This window comes from Procambarus clarkii, chromosome 93 (genome assembly GCF_040958095.1).
Source record: "Procambarus clarkii isolate CNS0578487 chromosome 93, FALCON_Pclarkii_2.0, whole genome shotgun sequence".
NCBI lineage: Eukaryota > Metazoa > Arthropoda > Malacostraca > Decapoda > Cambaridae > Procambarus > Procambarus clarkii.
The window spans coordinates 5,409,801-5,433,979 of record NC_091242.1 but is presented as its reverse complement, the minus strand read 5'-3'; the positions used below and the strand labels follow the sequence as shown (position 1 = coordinate 5,433,979).

The following is a 24,179-nucleotide window of genomic DNA, read 5'->3' as shown; positions in this document are numbered from 1 at the left end:
ACATTCAAATACACTACAGTAATTGGTTACCCAAAATATTATATTGTTGCACCGTATCATAGAACCTATTACTGTATTAGCTTTGTTGAACTTTGTACTTTCTTTAACTCAAGTTATTCATAATTTTGTTTAGAATAAGTAAACATGATACTTTTAAATCCACTTCACTCAATTGTTTGCTTACAAGATCATATCATCTGTGCTCTTGTCTCATTTGATGCATTAGCCATTTTATTGAGTTGGTCAGAAGTTTTATCATTTATTAAACATTATTTTTGTTAAGTACAACTTTTCATCTTCTAAAACAGAAGCTGGTATTGGACTACAACACACAGCATTCTCCCCCAAGGTGGCGAAACAAAAGTGGCAGAATCTTGAACAAAGTATCAATAAAGTGGCCTACAACAAACAGACAGTCAGTAGTATGGAGCGAGACATGGAAAGGTAATGTTTTAGCAATTAAGCCAATTCAGGACTGTTAACTTTTAGGTAGAAAATTAAGCAATGTTTTTCTTGTTAGGAAAATGAACACATGCAAATTATTGGATGAAGGCGTGCAACCTAATTTTGAGATACTAGAAATGGTTTAGTTCATTAGTATAATTACTGGTGGGAGATGGTCATTGTATTAAAAATTTCAAACAAGAATACTATAGTAAAAGTGTTATATATCATTGTAATTTCTTGCAAACATATTATCATAAACGAAATCAACTGCAGTAGATACATTAGCCTTGAATTCTGAGTATACAATGCATTAAGAGTTTAATACATTGTACAGGGTACTTTATTTGCTGAAATAATGAATATTATAAACTCTTGGATATACAGTATAGTAATATAGAAAAATCAGTAGATGGTATTAAGGACCATTGAATTTTAAAAATTTCATGTAATGTTTATAAGTTCCAGTTATGTGTATTGATTGAGCAACAGAGTTCCCAAATCCCTTTCAAAAAATTTTCAGGTGGCTTCCATATTTACTTTACATTCCTACTATAAACATTAAATTGCAAACTGATTATACTCAACCATTCTACATTTTGTTTTTATCCAGGTGCTCAACTTGGGATTTCATTTCATTTTTATATGGAAATGCCACAGAAAGTAACATCCCCATTTTTTTTTGTCCTTGATTTTTTTATTCCTCAAAATTTGCAGCACTTGAGTCTTCCCAATATTACCGTCCTTTGTATGTCATCTGCAGATCTTCAGATGAAGAGGCAGATGGTTACTATGAACAAAATATAAAATTTTGCAAAGAACAAATTGCAAAGCAATCTCTGTTTTATTGTTTGGAAAATTGATAACGCATTGCACTGTGCATTTCATCATGTCGGTCTCTTAGTAGATATTTAAGAGAACATCTATATAAAGTGACCTACATGTAGTTCCAGTTAAGCTTCCTTCTATCTGTATAAACACACACATTGCTGATGCCTTATTTCCTGGGAAAACTTTTCAAAGAGAGGAAAGCCACAATTGAAAAGCCTTCAGGTAGCCCTATCAATATACTGCATAATCTTCCATCATCATTCTATTCTTTCTATGGCATTTTGGGACCTTTCCTGGATGCACTTGCCTCTTCTTTTCATCATCACTGCAAGTTAGCAGTCAAAAATAAAAGACTTGTCTTCATGAGATACAGAACTACATATGGAAGTTGCATTACAAATGTTAAAGCATGCAGTAATTTTAAGTGGTTTCCTTTTGATTATATCACTGAAAAGGATACAAGTAGGGTAAGTTACTGTAAAATAAATACATTCATCAGTAGTTGTATTTGCTACCAGTTGACTATACTGTAATAAAGTTAGGATTGTAAACAACATTATGGTGGTAGTGTTTGCTTTTGATCTCTTTACTTAACTGTATAATAGTCTTAACATAGTTCATAAGGTAAGTATATTATTTTGTGAAGTTATTTACATTTTCACTTCTGTTCAAAATTATACACGACTTTGGAACGTGACTAGAATCTAGTTGTTGATTATTCTATATAGCCAAATACATTAAAAACTGGATCAGAATTCCATGACAATTATATTACAATCTTAGAAGCAAATTTATGTATTTTGGCATGATTTTAATTCAGAATCTAGTGTATTTCATATTTACTGTAATTTTTGCTCGATTCCCAGTCCCAACAATATTTTCTCAGTATATTTGCATTTACATTAGAATTTCTTTACCTATGTGATCTGGAACTATAGTTGCTTGTGTTGTGTTCTAATGTCTTAGGCTCTGAAAAGACATTCCAGAATATTGGCTGATAGCCTTTCTGCTCTTTGTATCTGCAGTAATTACAAGCAGTCAGGTGGCCTTCAATTTGCACCAGTGTTATGACCCTGTAAAACCCACATTATTAAAAATACTGAATTAAACTTAAAGGTACAGTAAAATACTGATGATGCTCACTAATCTGGATCATATGGAACCCATTCCTCTCTGAGTTAGCCAGACTTCTGGATTAGCAGGAGTTCTTACCGGGAAGTTCCAATAATGAAAATATTCACAAATGTTTTTGTACCACATCCAACATAATTCGTATCTGCACTCACAATAAACATAGATTCACATGTTTAGGGTAGATTTGCAAAGTCAGTTTTGACTGCCAGCTGTTAAGGCTTCTTTTGGGAAGCATAAGTCTCCCGATGTCATTCAGTAACCTGGTCGAAACTCTCTGTAACCTAAATATCTGTTTGAGTTTGGGGAAGTTTGCCAGACAAAACTTGGACTCGATTTTGTTCAGATTACTGAAAGGGCTAGGTTTATCGGGGTCTGGGTAAGTGCGCTCTTACAGTACAGAAGCAGTACCTATGGCACAGTGGTAAAACACCTGGCATGGGTTCGTATTCTGGCGAGGGAGGATTTACTAGGTGCCACTCTTTAACTGTAGCCTCTGTTCACCCAGCAGTGATTGGGTACATGGTTGTTAAACAATTTGGCGGGTCATATTCTGGGGGGAAAATTAGGATTAAGGACCTGCCCAAAACACTATGCATACTAGTGGCTTTACAAAAATGTAAGAACTGTACATACTGTACTGTATAATTAAATAAATAAAAATAAAAACAGTATATGAAAAATGGCAGAAATATGGGCTACATTTCCAGAACCTCCAAAAGTTTAGATAAAAAATAAGGATTTGTTCTCCAAAAGTTCACTTTTTAACACAAATCAAAAAATATCTTTTGAACATTGCTTCATCCACTTTGTCACACGTATAGCACATAATGATGTTCAGAATGCTTACAATATAGTGAAAAATATAATGAAATTAATATACAGTAGTGAAATCAGTGAATATGGCAAGTGCAGGAGTCCAGTAAACTTATGAGAATTCAGTACATACAAGATTTAGGGTTAATTAATATTAAGTCACATTCATCTCGTGTGCTATCAAAATTTTTCCGTACATTTTGACACTTGATATACAAATGTTTACCTATGTAACACCAAACCTTGCAAATTGTAGGCCATCTATATTATAGAAATTAGCAAATTTACCTTCCTATGTTTACTTTCAGGTTCTTTATCTCGAGTGTACTCGCCTTAAAGTTTTAATTTCACTAATTAAATTGGTATATATATAGTCAAACATGTATATTTTTTTCAACATAGGTGGCTTAAAGAACGAGAGTCTCTAAGTCGGCAACTAGAGCGTGTTATGAGGAAACGTGAAAGAGCAGATCCAACAGATCGAACTGCATATAATGATTTAAATGACCAGGTGGAAGCTCTCAAAGCAAACATTGATTACATACATGAAAACATTCAAGAGTGCCAGGAGAATATAATGAGTATGGAGGAAAGTAAGGTAAGTCACTCAACTTAGTCATGAGTATGGACATATTCATGGTGAGCAGTCAGTTGAACATTGTAAAAGTGTGTCTAATATCAACTGATATATTTATAAATGTTGTACAGTACACTGTACTTCTGTACCATAATTGTTTGTCATCCTACTCTCTGTGAAAGAAATGGTTGCATAACTGCTTGAATGGTAAATTGTGTATCATGTTTAGAGTTGAATTCTCTCATCTTTCTCTCTCTTAAAAATCACCCTCCATGATTCTGGTACTCTGCTCAATTCTAATGATTGATTAAATATAAAACACAAAGGCCCATTTAGCTCATCTTTACAATCTTTAAGGACTTTGGTAAATACTTTATCTGATCCTGGGACTTGTTGGGTTTTAATTTATATTTCGTTAATAACTTCTTCCCTGGTAACCATTAAACTAGTCAACATGTCCTCTTCACCACTTGCATAGATTTGGTAGATATGATTTCAAGTTCTTTAGTAAATACAGAAGCAAAGTATTTATTTAGAGTATAGGAGAGGATGACTCTATTGAAAGAAGGATAGTTGGTTAAATTTATTGCCAATGGTATAGAGGGAAGTGTTAAGAGGAGATGTATTAACAAGTCAGTGGGGAATGGAACCAGTAGGTAGTGATGTAGAGGTAAAATCCATCTTCATTTACAAACTAAACAAAATCAGCAGAAGAGAGATGACAAGGCAGAATGAAGGCAGATTACAAAACAGTTAGATCCTCCACAAAGTAGAAGCTTATAATGCAGCAAGCGAGGCTAAAAATTGTTGTAGTATTGGGCAATTCAAGATCAACATTCATCGACTTGTGAAGGACATATTTAGTACCATTACTACAGTGAAGTATATCTGCAAATATGTTGTGCATGAGGCACAAATCAGTAACTCAGACATGTGAAGAGAAGAAAGGAAGTAAGTAAAGGAAGTTAGACAATAAAGGTATGCAGAAAAATAATGTGGGGTGGAATTAACAGGTCTACCTCCTCTCTTCCTATAGCAGCCGTGGCTTATTACACCAGGCTAAACTCATTTTATTTCTTGTACTGTACTATACTTATTATATTTCTTGTATTCGTTAAAGCGCACTCTAAATATTTCATCACTTGTATGCATTATACCATTTTGTTCATATATGCCATTATCGAGTTACCTCTTTCGTTGGCTACGATTAAAACATATCTACTGTAGACATTTATTTCTGATTGTGAATATTCAATGTATCTGTCACTTCAGTATTTGTGGACAATTGTACTGCTCCCAGATGAGTCTTTGTTTATTAAGAAAACTTGTAATGAGAATATTGGTAGGAGACAGTAGTCTGTTCCTTAACTGATGTGATGCAATTTGTCCATACTCTGTCTAGATATTCTTGTTTATAATCTGAATACATTTTCTTGTTAATATAGTTTGTTGGATTAAAATGTTAAAATTTCTTGCTGGATTTGACCTTGCTCTACCATTTTGTAATGTTTCAATAGGAGCAGTCAGAACTGCTTCATACAGACACTATGACTGCTGGATTAGGTACAGAAGAATCTCACTACCTCATTAACAAGCTGATCAGCATGACGGTTAACCAAGCTACTATTGCAGCACAGAGGCAAGCAGCAATATCAGAACTGGAAGGCAAAATGAAACAAGTGAGTACACTGTAGTCTTAAATATTAAAAATAATATCTTTATTTTAATGGAATTAATCCGTAATACGTATAGAAAGACTTGCACCATTATTGCTGCACTGAGAATGATGTTTGTTGCTTGGTCAGTCAGGTTAGGTACCATTAGATCTTGAGAGTATCTGGATGGGTGACCACATGGATAAAACCTCACTCTTAGTTATGTGTATCTAACAGAGTATTCGCATATGCAGTACAGTAGCTTTATATATACAGTATACATGAGTTGCACATGGATATCATTCTTAAAAAACAGTGATGATAATTTAGATTTATAAAATTGGAGCTAATGATATAGGAAAAAATAGGGTTGAATTTCAGAGATGTCCCAAAGCTCACATTTTGTCACTTAATATAATGCCTATCTGATTATTATTACTCGGTATTCCAGCCACTTTTTGATCACAGATACAATTCATAATGTGCAAAATACTACAGAGATGCTATGATGCAAAAATATAAGTGTCCAATTCCACACACAGTGTGGACAACCTGTATATATATCCAGGAAGGGAGGCTAGTTCACCCATGAAATATATTTAGTTCTCTGGAAGTCAGTTTTAAATGGCAAATTCAGAGAACACTGTCTGAACATCAGAGGTCCACAGGTGTTCAACACCCTACCAGCAAGCATTAGAAATATTGCTGGAACAAAGGTGGATGTGTTCAAGAGGCACTTATATAGGTTCTTGCAAGAAGTGTCGGACCAACCAGGTGGTTGGTTGGTCCATAAGTGTATATAAGAACCTATACAAGTGGGAGGCTAGTTGGGAACTAGCCTCCCTTCCGACACTTCAACCACTTCAGTGGTTGGTGTAGACTGCACTCTGTAGTGGATATGTGAGCCTGCGGGCCGTTCCAAGCAACAGCCTGTTGGACCAAGTTATTATAAGTCAAGCCTGTCTTCAGGCTGGGCTCGAGGAGTAGAAGAACTCCCAGAACCCTCTCCAGGTATGCTCCAGGAAGATTAAGTAGGGTCACTGTCGAAACCTGAAGGTGAAAATGGCCGAGCATCCAATATGAGTGCTAAGTCAGTAGGGATGATCATCAATAAAAAACACATTGCTTGGTACCATGTAAAATGGCACCATGCACAACCCAATACATTTCTAAATTAAGTTCTGTGGCTGAAACACTTGAAAGAACAAATGACGTAGAATCTAGGAGGGGGGAGTGGGGTCCCAGAAAACTACACCCTAAAGCAAGTTTTAAAAAGACCTCTGGTTACTAGACATTTTGTTCTCATCATGCACTTACATAATGTTGTCAGCTACAGACTAGAAAAGGCGAAGGCTGAATACAAGGAAAAAAATTAAAAAAAAGTCACATAAAACTTGACATGCAAAACCCATAAAAATAATCAGTTCACTAATGCACACAATGATGGTACAACTGAATTAGTTCTTGAATGTTTGTGAGCAGCCTAAATTAATAGGCTCAGGACCAAGTCCTTAAAGGTTCATGGTAAGGAAGAGCCAACTTTATACAAGAATGATAAACCCAGCTAAACACAATCCTTATCTAACACAAGAAAACTCTGCCTGTATCAGCTTTGTAAAGCTCAAGACATGCAGACAGTGAAATCTTAAAAGAAGCATTCACAGCTCAAGAAAATGTCTCTGGGTGAATGAAGTCACTTAAGTAGAGGTTTGTTACCAACAAAAAAGGAGTTACGTATGGGAAACTTCTGAAGAAAGGGAGTTGGGAACAATGGCTGGCCTTATGTACATGACCAGTATTGCCACTCAAATAGCAGATGGTAGTTAGCATTAGCAAAGCAATACCAGGTGACCTCTTTGATTCTAAGTATTGCTTGGAGGTAGTATTTAAGCATGGAGCTGTGTACCTTATGATGGTCATTCAGTGACAAATTATAAATTCTTAAGACATTTGCTTTCCTCTTGCATAACTCTGTGGATACACTCTGAACGGGACTTCTACTGTATCAGAAACGAAAAGTTGCATTAACTCAAGCTGGAGTACTTAGTGTCTCTTAGGAAGCCGGGATGTTACCTAAGAAAGAGACAGACTAATCCAAGTTAAAAAAAAAATGATTGGTGTAAGATGAATTGGTTTCACGAATCTAATATTGTCAAAACAAATTAAAAATAAACCAAGCATGCAAACAACTCATTTCAAATAGACATTCACAACTCATAAGAGTGGTTGTGGTCTCATGACCATAACCAACTCAAAGGGGTGGTTGTGGTCTCATGACCATAACCAGCTTCTTGAAGGGTGATTGTTCCTGAGATGAACAAAGTGTCAGAGATAGTGATAGTAACCTCAGTTATAATTTATAGAACAAGTGGGAGTTGTTATTGTCATATTGTCACATACAGTACATTTTGTTTTTTTAGATAAAATAATTAACTCATCAGTAAAGTTTTAACCTATGAAATAGCTTCTTCAAGCAGTTTCATTGGACAGTTATATTACTTGTTTATTATGGAGCTAGACATATAGATAAATATTGGGTGTGCCTGGAGTGGTCTCCAAAAATAAAGTTTATTGCAGATGTTGAAACCATCTGTCAGGGTAGATGACAGTAATAAGGTGTGTTATATAGTTTTACTCATAAAAATTCATCTCAAATTTTAGGGACTTCCTAAAGTTGTTTTTGTCACAAAAATGTATTTATATGGAGTACTGCACAATAAGCTGTTTAAACAGATTACCTTTCTTAATTAAGTTGATTTCAACATACAAAATGCTATTGTTAACCACTGCACTGTGCAAAGCACCTGTATTTGCTCGATGGGTGGTGTGCAACGTGCCTCAGGGATCATATAGGTATAGCGTATGATTCAAAACTCCTGTCGCTACATGGGGTTCATATCAGCTTTCTCAGGGCTCTTGTAAACAGACGCCATTTAAAAAAAAATCATGGGCAACATTCCCGGGTGTGAGAGCCTCAGTACTGACTGAGCAACCAAGGCTGGCGCATGCAGCATGAACTCACAGCACTGCTGTTCAGCTTGTGACCACAGCATCACCTAATAATGTCAAAATATTTAAGTAACTGGTATTATTTATCCATGATAGTATTACAGAAGTGCCTGAGTGTAATAATGACTGTGTACAATGTTCAAATATCAGTGAATCAATGCTGTTCATGATGTTCACACCGTTAGCCACAGCACCACAGCATTATTTCGTCCATCTAGGAATCTTCAAATGACTTCTTATGTTCCTTTACAAAATAAACTTGTAATCAATTATTCATTTACAGGATTTAGTGACCAGGATTGTGATAATAGAAGGATTGTGGTGATAATTAGCGCTGTGCGTTGTATAGGGGTGGGAGGAGGAATTTTGGTGAGGGAGGGAGGGAATCGAGGTAGCGTCACTGTGTTTGGCAGCCACTCTTGTTTGGGCTCACCATACAAGCTTAGTGGTTTGCTTTGGTGAACACAAATGTAGATACTGTACTTATATATAATGGGTGCATATAGTGTAATAACAGCAACAGAAGTATGATGGGAGGAACCATTTTGGTGGGGAAGGTTGCATCCTACTCATAGCGGCATCGTCTGCTGTGTGATTTGTCATGCAGTGTGACTTGTCATGCAGTGTATGGTGGTCACTGTTCTGTTTGGACACAATACCAGCTTAGTTGTATAGTTATGGTGAATACAACATGCAGATACTTATACATAACGTGTGTAAATAGTGTAATAAAAGCAATAACAGTATGGTGGGAGGAGGAATGCTGGCGAGTAAGGTGTTGGAGGAGTAAGGGAGGGCTGGCTGGATGTGGCAGCTTACTCTTGCTTTTTGGGCTCACCACACCAACTTAGTAGTTCATTATGATGAACACATATGTAGAGGGGTATATACAATGTGTGTGTATATAGTGTAATAACAGCAAAAACACTGTTTGATGGATCGTAGAATATAATATATATGTCACATATATGAACCCCATAATTTTGAGCATAGCGATGTTCCACATTTTTAACTATATAAATTCCACAAATTACACACTTTTCAATAATATAACAGCAAAAAACTGAGAAGAAACATCAAAATAATTGTGAAACATTAAATTCGCTGTAACTGCCGCCCCACGGGGTGATGGAGCTGACTGACCCCGAGTGCTCCATCACTCAGTGCCCATAATTTGCCCAACTTCACGGCTAAAGTATGTCACATGCAATATTTTTAGTTTACCATGATCAGAGACTGTATTTTAATAATACCAGTATTAGAAGAAAAAAATTTTTTTGCCAAGAATTTATTTCCTGCGCACAAGGGGGGTGCCATATTTGGAGCCCGAGCAGCACAGTGGTTAATTAACTTTAATTTACCTTGCAAAATCTTTGCTGATAAGAATTTGTAAATTGTAAACATTATTTTGAATACAAAACAGATGGAACAAACTACAAGTGTTCAAGAGCAGCTCTTAGCACATGTGCTCGGTGACAAGGATCTTGAGGTGTACAGTTTAATGTCATCACTTGTGGCGGCAGAGGACAACACACCAGCATCCACAGAGTCATCTCGATCAAATTCTCCAACAGATGGGTAAGAAACTTGTATCTAAAAAGTGCTTAAATATTAAGGCTTTACAGATAATTAAGAATATACAGTATTGGCTTAAAATTCAATTAGCATTTAGTTACCCAAACATAATTAGATTATTAGAATATTTTTAACTGGAGGAAGAATAGGTATGAATTACTTAAAAGATACTGCACTCTCCACGATGCAAAAAATATTTTAAAGTTATGCTGTGTTTTTATGCAAGTTTTAGTAAACCAATTTTCTTTGCTACTCCAATAAAAGCACAGTTAAAAAGGATGTAAACTTGGGTACCATTTCATTCATTAACTATTCTTTGGCTATACTCACATTTCTCTTCTACTAGATTGTCTGCTTCATTGTATCCACCTCTACATCACCCTGCTCTATTATATCCACCTTTACATCACCTTGCTCTATTGTATCCACCTTTACATCATCTTGCTCTATTGTATCCACCTTTACATCATCTTGCTCTATTGTATCCACCTTTACATCACCTTGCTCTATTGTATCCACCTTTACATCACCCTGCTCTATTGTATCCACCTTTACTTCACCTTGCTCTATTGTATTCACCTTTACATCACCTTGCTCTATTGTATCCACCTTTACATCACCTTGCTCTGTTGTATCCAGCTACATATATCACTCTGCTCTATTGTATCCATCTCTACATCACTGTGCTCTATTGTATCCAGCTTTACACTACCTTGCTCTATTGTATCCACGTTTACATCACCCTGCTTTATTGTATCCACCTTTACATCACCCTGCTTTATTGTATCCACCTTTACTTCACCTTGCTCTTTTGTATCCAGCTATATATATCACTCTGCTCTATTGTATCCAGCTTTACATCACCTTGCTCTGTTGTATCCAGCTATATATATATCACTGCTCTATTGTATCCAGCTTTATATCACTCTGCTCTATTGTATCCACCTGTACCTCACACTAATGGTTATTCAAATTAGTTATTTTTTTCCTTTTGCCTTCACATCTCATGTTTCTTTATCTGCATTTTCACAGACAATTTATTTTCACGTATTGTTATATAGAACTAAGTTAATGGGTACATGTGTATTTAACACATAAGACTGAAGTATTAAGGGGAGATTCTTCATGTGGCCTTCCCCCTCAAGAGGAGTGGAGTTCTCGGAGGAAACAAGACATCAGTAATACTAATATATACTGTACAGTATATGTATATATGTATGTGTTCGTGTGTAAAAATAAATATATAAATATATATATATATATATATATATATATATATATATATATATATATATATATATATATATATATATATATATATATATATATATATATATATATATATATATATATATATATATATATATATATATATATATATATATATATATATATATATTTATATTTTATTACACACACATACAGTATAGACTGTGATTTTCATACTGCCTAACAAATTTAGTTTTAGATTTTGACTTAAGGATGAATATTTATAATATGCTGCATAATACTAGAATATTATTAATATTTATCCTATTGTCATTATATAAATTTTTTTGTTTTAGATATAAACTGCTAATGGTTATTGTAAGGAAGATCTTGAAAATGTAGTTATGCTCTACAGTGAATTATCTGGCAGAAATCAAATTGAATCAGTTTACAGAACAAACTAACATGTACCAATATAGCTTTTGATTTTGAAAGGGTTTTACAAAACCTGTTTATGTGTGCCATAAGTAGTGTGGGAATCCTGATTTGATGGGCAAAATCTAGACAGTGTTCTGTAGCTTTCAGTAGCAGTACAGTGTATGACCCCAGACCCCCATTCCTTCATTCCTGATAAACCTTACTCCACTCTTTGATTTTAATTTTATTTTCATTTTGTTTACTTTTTGTATGCTTCTAGCCATTTCCCTCCACTTGAAGAGCTTTTAGATGAAAATACCTGCCTGTTACTCATCTCACTTGCTATAGTGCATATGATAGATGTTTTAGTGGAAGAACTTATTGCATTAGTGATATCTATAGTTTCCTGATATATAGAGTAGCGTGCAGATTGGGTCACCACAAGGTATTGGTGAAAGGCACGTGTGAAAAAGGCTAACAGCAGGTTATATTATAAACTATGCTGAAGAGAGCATGCATGAAGCATGCTATAGTCAAAGGGTGACAGCTCTGATAAAAATGAGTGTGATAGCCATGACTTGAAAATACAGGGGCTACTTGCAACCCTACACCTTTTCCATCAACTACTGCATTTGCAAATTTAAAATTGGGAGAGAATTCTAGTAATAGTGGCGTCAGCATGTTTAGTGATGAAGACTCTTCTATCTCTCCCTCTTCCATTTTCTCTCCCTCACCCATCCCACTTCCCTTCCAACAACCTTGATCCAAAACCTGCATGCATTGTATTGTTACTGCTATTTATTCCTTATTTATCCTTGTGGTGCATGTCTTACATGTTACCTATTCCTTATCTGGATTAACCATTATCTGTGCCAAATTCTCGATCCTTACTGTTTGTGCAATTCTTCTAACCCCTCTAAACTGTAACACCATGCATGTGGCTTCACTTTAAAATTGTTTAATTTGTATCTTGTTCCTTTTATAACTTCCATGGTCTGTATTCCTTGGTTTGTCTTTTGTAATGTAATTTTTCTGTGCCACCTGTTTTTTTTTGCTGTTCTTTTCCTTATGTCCTATCCCTATCCTTGCCCTTCCTCCTTCCCCTACCCCTCACAGCCTGATGGAATCATCTGCCACTTCGCTAGTCTTCTCCTCCGATTCCTTAAAAAGGCGGGACAAAGCGCGGCGCAAAACTGCCACCACAGAGGATATGTTATTCACCAATGGCTCAGAGAAGAATGGGAATGCAAGTGGCACCGACGTCAGCGCGAACACCACACCAGCAGGAACCATTGTTGGCGCAATGCCTATTGTGTCACTGGAACGATTAGCTGTGGAGCGTGTTAGTTCAGATCGATCGATCCCAGATCGAATGTCTTCAAGTTTGGGAATGGATCGTATGGCAACCAGTTTGGAAGGAGTTTTAAGTGACGATGGTCTGCTAATGCCTCCACCGTCTGGCAGTCAGAGAGCTGTACCTAGAGTAACATCAGCTCCAAATGCTCTTAAGTAAGTTCAGTTCCTAGATTTCTTATACAAATCTTCTTGGTACTTTGCTTGTCATGTATGGAAAGTTTTTAGTTGGTACTAATATACTGGTTGGAAATAATGTAATTTTGTTAATCATTAACAGATATGCTTAGTTTTTTATTTAGTTATCAAATACAAATCTGTATTCAGAAATATTTTGAATTGAAAAATTGGGCCCTTAAAGAGACTTAGATATGTTTAATGTTAATTTATTACAGTATTTTAAATTTAAAGCTGATGCTCTTGTTACTGAAGTTAATGAATAATTCATCATCTCTCCCTTTTTGAGAAGAGAGTATCTGAGACTATAAATTCATACTATGCATATCATTTTTGTTTTCTGATAGCATTTAGTTTTGGTTTTGTGACTGTGAAAGCTATATTTTAATTAATATATTACTTAAAAATAAAAATATTAATTACGTAGTTTTCAGTGTTACATTGAGCTTGTTTTTTGTTTTTAGCTTTTATTTTACTTACATTTTTCTTATTTGTTAGAAATATCTGTTCATGTCCACAAATGCAGTTGTGCTACAATGCATTTCTGCATAATATTGGGTCAAGCCAGCATCACAGTGCCAATCTGTAATCACATGCAACAAAATCATTCAATTACATCACACTGAGTGAGATGAAATAAATTGGAAATTGAGCTTCACTGTCCAAAACTAAAGATTAATTAAATTAACCCGGAGACTAACCAGCAGCAGAATAGCGGAGTGTACACTAACCTCTGGCTCGGCTTGGGCTGGCTTGGCTTACAGGAATCTGATGTCCAATCGACCTGACAAAGCATCACCAATTCTTAGTCGCAAGTCATATGATCGACAAGAATCCACTTCTCCCCGACTGGGTAGAAGGTCCCTCACTTCTCTTAGCACCTCAAATCTAAATTATTCACGACAAAATTCTGCGTGAGTAGCGACATTGTTACACTGATTTTTATCCGTGTGGTTTCGCACAAAATATAGGCTTCTAAGTGTATTTTTGTTAATTATAATGATAAATATAATGTTCAATACATTTGAGTTATACCTGACTACTCTTTTTAAATCATCACTTGGCATGGTTTCAATACAGAGCACCAAAATTATTATAATAATTATTATAATAATTAGAAATAATTATTATTCTAATTATTTATTGTATCTATAGAACAAAACACATCGAGAAGAGACAGCATGTCGGTTTACCAGTTGGTCTTGGTGGCCCCTTGACACACTAACATTAGGGAAATAAACTGGATCTGGTTACCCCTATACACCAGTCATGGTCCTTTTCTTTGGCTACACAAAATTGAAGTGCTATTTGGTCTGCTCAATTTTCATTATTCCTGCATTTCTTTTTTTTTTCATTAATAATTTTTCCATTGTTTTATCTTAAGTACTTCCTTAATTATTCCTTCTTGCATTGCAGTGCAAGCAAGCTGAACTTCATCTTTATGATAGCCATACCAAAATGTAAAATTGATTGATAGATTGAGATGCTTGTTCACGAGTCATTTTAACACAAGAAGGACTTGAAATACTTGGGAAAGATTTTGTATTGGCCATCTACTAAAGAATAAGAGTTTCTATAAGGATGAAGTCATCAAATTGTTGTCATAAACATTTGTCTTTTATAGCTATATTTCTAACTCCCTTTCCATAAAAATGGAGTAGACCAAACAAAGATGCATATTATTTTTCAATTTTGTGTATTAGTTGGGGGACAGGAAACTTTTGTGTGTTTGTGTATGTATGTATGTATGTATATGTGTGTATATATATATATATATATATATATATATATATATATATATATATATATATATATATATATACATATATATATATATATATATATATATATATATATATATATATATATATGTCGTACCTAGTAGCCAGAACGCACTTCTCTGCCTACTATTCAAGGCCCGATTTGCCTAATAAGCCAAGTTTTCATGAATTAATTGTTTTTCGGCTACCTAACCTACCTAACCTAACCTAACCTAACTTTTTCAGCTACCTAAACTAACCTAACCAATAAAGATAGGTTAGGTTAGGTTAGGTAGGGTTGGTTAGGTTCGGTCATATCATTTCATAAGAAAAAAATTATAGAAAATATATTAATTCCGGAAAACTTGGCTTATTAGGCAAATCGGGCCTTGCATAGTAGGCTGAGAAGTGCGTTCTGGCTACTAGGTACGACATATATATATATATATATATATATATATATATATATATATATATATATATATATATAATGTATGTATGTATGTATGTATGTCGTACCTAATAGCCAGAACGCACTTGTCAGCCTACTATGCAAGGCCCGATTTGCCTAATAAGCCAAGTTTTCCTGAATTATTTTATTTTCTCTATTTTTTTTCTTATGAAGTGATAAATCTACCCATTTCATAATGTATGAGGTCAATTTTTTTTTATTGGAGTTTAAATTAACGTAGATATATGACCAAACCTAACCAACCCTACCTAACCTAACCTAACCTATCTTTATAGGTTAGGTTAGGTAGCCAAAAAAGTTAGGTTAGGTAGGTTAGGTAGTCGAAAAACAATTAATTCATGAAAACTTGGCTTATTAGTCAAATTGGGCCTTGCATAGTAGGCTGATAAGTGAGTTCTGGCTACTAGGTACGACATATATATATATATATATATATATATATATATATATATATATATATATATATATACACACACACACACACACACACACACACACACACACACACACACACACACACACACATACATACATACATACATACATACATACATACATACATACACATACATACATACACATACATACATACATACTGACCGAAAAGGTAAGATTAATAATTCTAACACGAATTTTCTCAATATTTCTTATGTTTTTCTTCACTGTCGGTGTTAATAAAAATATCAATTCTCCAAAATTAATTTTTTGTCTGACGCCTGAATGCGTTTCATACTGCTTATTACATTTTCAAAGACTTAGTTTACACATAGATTCATCGAACTTATACTCATTTTGGGTGAGGTGATATGGTACAAAGTTTTGGGTGAGGTGAACAAACTTATGACGAACACAAGACAGAACATGGAACAATGGGTATAAATTGGATATGAGAACTGCAGAAGGCCTATTGGCTCATACTTCCTCTTGCTGCTTCCATATTGGTTCGGGGTCTTGAAGTGGGTAGAATATAGTTGTGCATTAATTGGCTGTTGATTGCTGGTGTTGACTTTTTGATGTGTTATGCCTCACTGATATCGAGTCGCCTGCTATCTCTGTACCTATCGATGATTTCTGTGTTGTTTGTTATGATATCTCTTGTGATGGTTTGGTTGTGAGAAGAGATTATATGTTCCTAGATGGAGCCCTGTTGCTTATGCATTGTTAATCGCCTGGAAAGAGACGTTGTTGTCTTGCCTATATACCGAGTTCTTTGGAGCTTACAGTCCCCAAGTGGGCATTTAAAGGCATAGACGACGTTGGTCTCCTTTAAGGCGTTCTGCTTGGTATCTGGAAAGTTTTTCATGAGTAGATAGGCTGTTTTTTTGGTTTTATAATAAATTGTCAACTGTATTTTCTGATTTTTGTCTGTAGGGATAACGTTCCTATCAACATTATCTTTCAGGACCCTTTCCACTGTTTTATGGACGTGGGTTGGACATGTATATGAGTGGGATTGGGTGGTTATAAATAGGAGCTGCCTTGTATGGGCCAATAGGCCTTCTGCAGTTACCTTTATTATTTTGTTCTTATGTTCTTATGAGCCGTTGAAAAGAAGTTCCTGTAAAATTGTTTAATAGGGGGTACAAGTGTTGTGTTGGTTGACTCTTCAGAGGTCGCATGGCATTTCACCTTTCTATTTATGATGTCTTCAACGAAACCGTTAGAGAAGCCGTTGTTGACTAGGACCTGCCTTACCCTACAGAGTTCTTCATCGACTTGCTTCCAATCTGAGCTGTGGCTGAGAGCACGGTCGACGTAAGCATTGACAAACACTCCTCTTGTACCTGTCTGGGCAGTCACTCTTGGCAATGAGGCACATTCCTATGTTGGTTTCCTTAGTGTAGAGTTGGTTTTCTACACTAAGGAAACCAAGCCCACAGTGGTTAGCACACAGTGTATTCATGTTCACATTAATCACTATTTAATTAAGGTAAACTGTGCCTTCTGCTCATTAATCAGAATTTAAACAATGGGAAATATTAGATTCCTGAGCTGAATTAACTAGGTTGCCTCTAAGGCAAGTCCCTGTTGTTACAAGGGCCAGAACACTGCACAGTTAGCAGTACAGTATATCAACATTATCATACAGGCCTAACAGGGATTTTTTCACATTTTCCTTTTTGGGTTATACTTGTGCAAGGCAGGACTAGAGAAATCTGAATTCCAAGAGTGAGCTCAAAATGCCTTGTTCAACTACTCAAAAAACTTTCCAAGCTCTATTTTACATCAGAGATCTCCAAGGAGCTATGTTAATTGCAAGTTGGTTTACCTTTCTGCTACACCCAATTGCCACTGGTTTTAGCATCTGCACGTGTTGACAATATTCTCAGATTCGGCTCCCTAACATTTTTTCTGATAGTTCCCGTATGCATTTTAGGCTGGCAGAGGCCAAAATAATTGAGTTCAGTAATTTTGTTTTGTTACTTATAAATTGCCTTGTGCAGTGATTCTATTTTCTGGTGTGCATATGCAGTTATGTCTGGATTATGTAACAATGATAGTGTTACCTTTTATGTGCTGGTTTGGTTAGTGTCTCACCAGTGGTTATTCTCCTATTGAGTATTATATTTCATATATATGCATTATTATATTTGTATGATTCTTTTGGTCTTTGTCCAAGAGTAAGTGTATGCTGGATATGCATATAAGAGTGTGTTTAGTTGCCATGTCACCTGTGTGTGAATATGCAGTTTGCTTTCACTTGAATGTGTTGTTCATGGCTATTTATATTGTTTTACTTGTTTAGGCCATTACCTATTTTTAATTTTGTTATGAATACAGGTTTAGGTTAGGCTACACTTAAAATATATTGCATGAATAATGGTTGATCCATCATATGTCTCAAGTTTATTTAATTTTTCTGGGGGGAGCCCCGTCGGCTCCCCGGAGCTTTACCGGCTGATATGCTAATGTCAGACTTTGGCATCAGTCATGTGTATGGAGTTCTAGGGCCTACCGGGGACCACGAGCCAGAACCTGGCCCCCTCAGAGAGGCAAGGGGAGCAATGGCCTATAGAAACCCCCGTGTGGTTGGAAGCATTCTATGTCTGCCATCGACCGGGTCAAGCATCCAGAAAGGTAAGCATTCCAAAACAAACCCCTATTCTGGTGAAAATTGCTACCTAAGCCGAACTAGTGAATAGAACTCTTCAACAGAAAACACGGAAACTAGTATGACGTCATACGTCACCGCGCCGCTGTCTGCGCAGCTCCCCCCTCCCCGGGAGGGGGAAGGGGGAGCCCCAGACCTCCCACGCCGGCTATCCACCCACCAGTTCTTCGGCTGATGCTATAGGCAATGGTTATGTGCTCCGGCTCCAGTGGTTGTTTCAGCACTGTACCTAGAGTGTGGTGTCTGTTTTCTAGGTGGTGCGTGAGCCGGGTGTGATTCTTCAGTACTCGGGCTGCATGCGCCTAGGGTTCCCTTCCCTAGGTGCCCTGTAAGTACTGCCCTTGGGGCTTGGGGCCACCTTCCACAAGTTCCTTGGGTCCTGCCCCTGCTTGGCCGTTTACCGCTTGGTTTTCGGCCGCTCTTTGTGTGCTCGGGTGTTCTGTCTCCCTTGTTCGCCTTAGAGTAAGGGGCAGTGTTTGCACTGGTGGGGCGCGGGGTACTGTGCAGCTTGTCTTTACCAATCATAGCGGCCGGCTCTGTTCCGCTTGGGTACGCTGTCCTCTTGCGGGGTTTTCTTTTTCTTTTGTTTATATACCTGGTGGGGGGGTCTGCCTTCGTTCTTGCCCCTTGTGTCCCTTGTGTTCTGAGTATTTCTGGTGGTACCCCCTGCTAGGTCCCCGTGAGTGTACACGTCCCGGGGGTTCAGCTCTTAGAAAGTTGTTTGGTAGCTTGGGTGCCGGTTAGCAGTACCCTGCCTGGGATTACCTGAGCGCGAGTCCTCTTAAAGTAAACGCTCGGGACCCTGGGAAACCCCTGGGGGCGCGCGGGTCCGATGGATGTGACCCCAGAGCCCCCCCCTCGCTTCCAGCGAGTTTGAGGGTTGCTCTCACCTTTTGTCTCTGGGTGACTCTCTGTTTTGCCTCCGTCTGCTGCCTGTGGGGTCGGTGACACCTTCGACCCGGTGTCCTGCGAGTTTGGTTGCTCGTTGTGGCTCGGTTACCCAGTTGTGCTAACAAAGCGGGTGCGGGCAGCAGGGGCGTTGCACTTGAGCCTTGGTGGTGGCAACGTTCTCGTGGTTTCCTCCCCGGGAGCCCCGGGGCTGCCCCGTTGTATTTCGTTTTCCCCTGGTTCACCCTTCCTGCCTGTATCCGGTTCCTTACCGTCTGTAGGTTCAGGGCGGGGTGTTTGGTGGTGTTGAGACTCGGGCAGTCTCGGGGAATTCCCCTTCCGGGGTAGTGACGGGGGCATTTGGGCCTGTTCCTCCAGCCGTGTTGTATGAGTCTGCCAGTGGGCTCCCTTCCTTAGTGTTTTCACGGCTGCCCCGGTTTTCTGGTACGGCCGGGGCTTTGGGGGAACGGCTCGGCCCCGGGGCCTGTCGTGTAGGTTCCCGGGGCTGGGGAGGGGCTGACTTGGGGGGGCCTTGGCCCCGTTAGACCCCGTGGGGGGTTTTATCCCCCTCTCGGCGGGGCTTGTGGTTACGCGGAGTGGGGTCTTTCCTCCCCACTCGCCGTACGTGCTGTTGGACGTCGGCCCCTCCCCGGGCTCGGTTCCTTGGCCTTTGAGTCGGTTGGTTCCGTCCTGTGGGTGGATGTTTCCTCCCCCGCTTTTTGGGACGGTGTTTTTGTCATGTTTCCCCGTTCGATGGGGTTCTGCGTGACTTTTGATCTCGGGTGCGCCTGCGCCTTCGTGTGCCTTCGGGACTAGTGTTGGCTTCTGTGTTCTCGAGGGTACGGGAAGGTTTTTCGCTACTTCCCGCATTATTGGAACGTCTGTCGGCTCCTAGTACTTGTCGCCCTGTTGGGCTCCTTGTCGCCCTGTTGGGCTCCTTGTCGCCCTGTTGGGCTCCTTGTCGCCCTGTTGGGCTCCTTGTCGCCCTGTTGGGCTCCTTGTCGCCCTGTTGGGCTCCTTGTCGCCCTGTTGGGCTACTTGTCGCCCGGTTGGGCTACTTGTCGCCCGGTTGGGCTACTTGTCGGCCGTTTGGGCTACTTGTCGCCCGTTTGGGCTACTTGTCGCCCGTTTGGGTTCCCTTTTTTTGGGCTCTTTGCTTCTTTGGCCGGTTTTATTGTTCCTGCTTCCTCTTTTGGCTCTTTTTCTCGTGCACTAGTCCTGGCTGGCGCCTTCCCGCAGGGAGGGTGTGCGGTTCGGCCAGCGTGTTATGCGCATGCGCCGTGGAGTTTGTTTTGGTCTGGGCGATGGTTCAGTGCTGGGGTTTTGCGCCCTTTTTTGCTACAGTGCTTCGCCTCTCGTTCTTCTCCCTGGCTGCGGTATGTGCCCCTTTGCGCCAGGGGTGTCCTGGTTCCCAGTTGTGGGGAGGACACCGCGGTTTTCTGTGTCATGGGTGTGGACCGCCTCCTTCGCCTCTCCCTGTTCTCCTGCGGGTCCGGCTCTGGCGTCTTCACCTGGCGGTGCTCCCTAGTTCTTCTGGGCACGGTTGAGTCGTGTCAAGTTCGAGCCACCATTCGCCAGGTGAGTTTCTGCGGTCTGGCGTCTTTTGGCTGGGCGCTGGATGCGGCGGTGTTCATATACCTGTCTTTATTTAGGTATAATTTTGTACGACTGAGACCGTTCGCACACCAGTGACTGTCCCTTTATCACCCCTTCCTGTCCCCCTCATGTGCATGTCCAACCCATGCTGGAGTCGTTCAGGGGACCCTCCTTTTTTAATGTTGTGAGGTGTGGGGGTTGTAGGGTTGGTTCTGTACTCACCTGGTGAGGCTCCTGGCTGTGCTTGCAGGATTTGAGCTCTGGCTCTTGGGTCCCGCCTATCTGGTAGAACTTGCGGGATAGTACCAGTGGAGTGCAGTGGTGCTATTGGCACTTTTGGGGAACACTGTATTACCATCAGTGGTCTGTGCTTGTTACACGACCTACTTGCGAGCATAAGCCTTCTTGCTGGTTCGTCCGTGGACTTCCAGGGCGCACTGGCTTGTTTTCGTATGGCAGTTCCGGCCCGTCCTGGTTGTGGGGGTATGTGGGCCGGTGGACTGCTCCTAGCAGCTGCCTGGTGGGCCATCCTCTGGCCGGTCTGGCCTGACCTTGGGCCGGGCTTGAGGTGTAAAAGAGCTCCCAGTACCTCATCCAGCAGGTATCGAGCGGGGTTTCTCCGCCGTCGGTCGCCTGGTGCAGGTTTCTGGGCCTGCAGGGTTTTGTCGTGTCTCCGTTGGCCCTGTCTGGGGTCTGCCTGCTCCGTTCTCTGCCTTTGCAGAGGGGAGTTGCTATTTACATGTTGCATGTTGCAGTGGTGCCTGTTGCTGCTGCTGCTGCACGTGAGCATTGGTACCGTGTTTCACGGTGGCGTGTCCTTGTTCCTGTGTCCGGTTGTGGAGTGGCGCTTTGCTGCCGTTTTGTGCCTGGGGATTGCGTGGGGTTTTTGTCCCTGCCTGATTGTCCACCCCTGGTTGTTCTCCTGGGTTTTTTTTTTTTTTTTTGTGCTTCTGCTCTTTCTTCCTGCCTCTTCTGCAGCAGGAATGTTCTGCGTGTGTTCTTAGGCGTTGGTCAGCCTGTGTCCTGTGATGTGCTTCTTTGTCTCGGTCTGTTGCAGTTGTTCGTGCCCCTTGGTTCGGGTCCTGTTCTGGCGGCGACCCTTCCGCCTTCTTTGGTTTTCCTAGCTTGCCCTGCCGGTTGTTGTTGTTTTATTTTTGGGGGGGTTCTTGCGATGTCTCGCGTCGGACCCGTCGTTTCTGAACTCCTGGCGGGCTTGCATGCTTCGGAGTTTTTCTGTTCGGCAGACGTTCCATCTCCTTGTGCCGCCTGGGTTTCGGTGGTCGCGCCCGAGATCTTCTCGCGGCTCCGCCTTTTTCCTGGGCTCGGGGGGGCCTTGTCGGGGCTGCTTATGTTCTGCCTCGTGGTCTCGCCTCCGGTTGGTGGTCGGGTGGCTTCGTGGTAGGTGTCCCACCTGTGTGCTTTCTTGGCGGCAGTATGGGGTATTTTGGCGGTCCTTCCTTTTCCTGTCCCTTCTTCGGTGGGTCCTTCTTGTTGGCTTGGTTTACTCTCGGCTTGGTTTTCTAGTGGGGGTTGGGGGCCGTCGTCTTGCCACATACTGTCGCCTCTTTTCGTGCGGCGCAGGCGGAGCCGCTTCAGCTTGCTTTCGGTCTTGGTGTTGCTTCTGCACCGTTAGTCAGCTGTCTTGTGCGTCATTTCACCTCCGGCCTGTTCGTGCGCCGCTTGCACCATCCTGGTCTCTGGTCAGCGTGCTCTGTCTTCTCCTCGGTTGGTAGTGCCCCTTCGGTTCCGGTGTGTTTTTTCGTCGGCTCTTTCCTTTGGGCCTTTGCCTCTGGGGGTCGGTTCGCTGTGTTTTCTTGCTCCTTCGGTTTTAGCGTTTTGGTTGTTTGATGGCAGCAGTCTCCATCTTTTCTGGCGCGGGGTGGGGCTGCTGCATTCTGGAGGGGTCCAGGGTTTGTTGGTGCTTTGTTGGTCGGGCCGGGGGTGTGTCGTTTTTGTGTTCAGTGGCGGCCCTCTGCTGTTGTTTGCGTGCCACGGCGTTTGGGTCCGGAGCGCGTTTTGCGTTGATCCGGTTCTGTTCTTCCCGGTTCGCGGGTGATGGTGTCCCGGGTGGTCAGCCGTGTTCTTGCGGCTAAGCTGCCTGTGTTCTTCCCTCATGCCTGTGGCGTTCGTGGCTTCGCTGCTCTCGCTGCCGTCTGGGCGACGTGGCCTTGCAGTCTTTCGGGCATGGATTTTTGGTGTTCGTGCAGGGGCCTTGCTGCTCGTGGTTCTCGTGTTGTTCCCGGGATTTTCGGGGCTGTGGCGCCTTGGGTTGGCGTTTGCTGCCGGTTGTCTCGCCTCCTTGGGGGGTGCGTGGTGTCCGCCTCCCGGTTTTGTCCCTTTGACCTTCCTCTGTGGGTAGTTAGCTCCGGGGAGCCGACGGGGCTCCCCCCAGAAAACCAGCGTTGAATGTAATGAAACGCCATTTTCTGGGTGAGACCCGGAGGCTCCCCGGCAACCCTCCCTCCCTCCGGTCGGCGTTTTTCGCGTGTTTTGACATCCAGCCTCAGAACTGATGGGTGGATAGCCGGCGTGGGAGGTCTGGGGCTCCCCCTTCCCCCTCCCGGGGAGGGGGGAGCTGCGCAGACAGCGGCGCGGTGACGTATGACGTCATACTAGTTTCCGTGTTTTCTGTTGAAGAGTTCTATTCACTAGTTCGGCTTAGGTAGCAATTTTCACCAGAATAGGGGTTTGTTTTGGAATGCTTACCTTTCTGGATGCTTGACCCGGTCGATGGCAGACATAGAATGCTTCCAACCACACGGGGGTTTCTATAGGCCATTGCTCCCCTTGCCTCTCTGAGGGGGCCAGGTTCTGGCTTGTGGTCCCCGGTAGGCCCTAGAACTCCATACACATGACTGATGCCAAAGTCTGACATTAGCATATCAGCCGGTAAAGCTCCGGGGAGCCTCCGGGTCTCACCCAGAAAATGGCGTTTCATTACATTCAACGCTGGTTTTTTATCCCTCTTATTGCATATAAGTATTTCCTTACATTTCTTTTGTCACGTGTATTTCCAATTTCCACCTGTAACCCCATGTTCTGTTGTCTCACTGGGAGAAGACTTCATTAACTTTGTCTATTCACTACACTATCTTGTACATTGTGTTCATATTGCATCTAATGTGACATGGTGAATGCATCATGGTGAATGTGACAA

At 40.7% G+C, this 24,179-nt stretch overlaps 1 protein-coding gene across 1 annotated transcript in view; it reads left to right on the top strand.

Moving 5' to 3' along the window:
• Positions 1-24,179, top strand: part of Klp31E (kinesin-like protein 31E) — a gene marked incomplete in the record, with an annotated part of 248,841 nt that overhangs the window by 215,763 nt on the left and 8,899 nt on the right. The window contains 5 exon segments of the mRNA XM_069319410.1: positions 309-444; positions 3,625-3,820; positions 5,317-5,478; positions 9,887-10,041; positions 12,781-13,173. Of these exon segments, the coding sequence (XP_069175511.1) occupies positions 309-444; positions 3,625-3,820; positions 5,317-5,478; positions 9,887-10,041; positions 12,781-13,173 (1,042 nt within the window).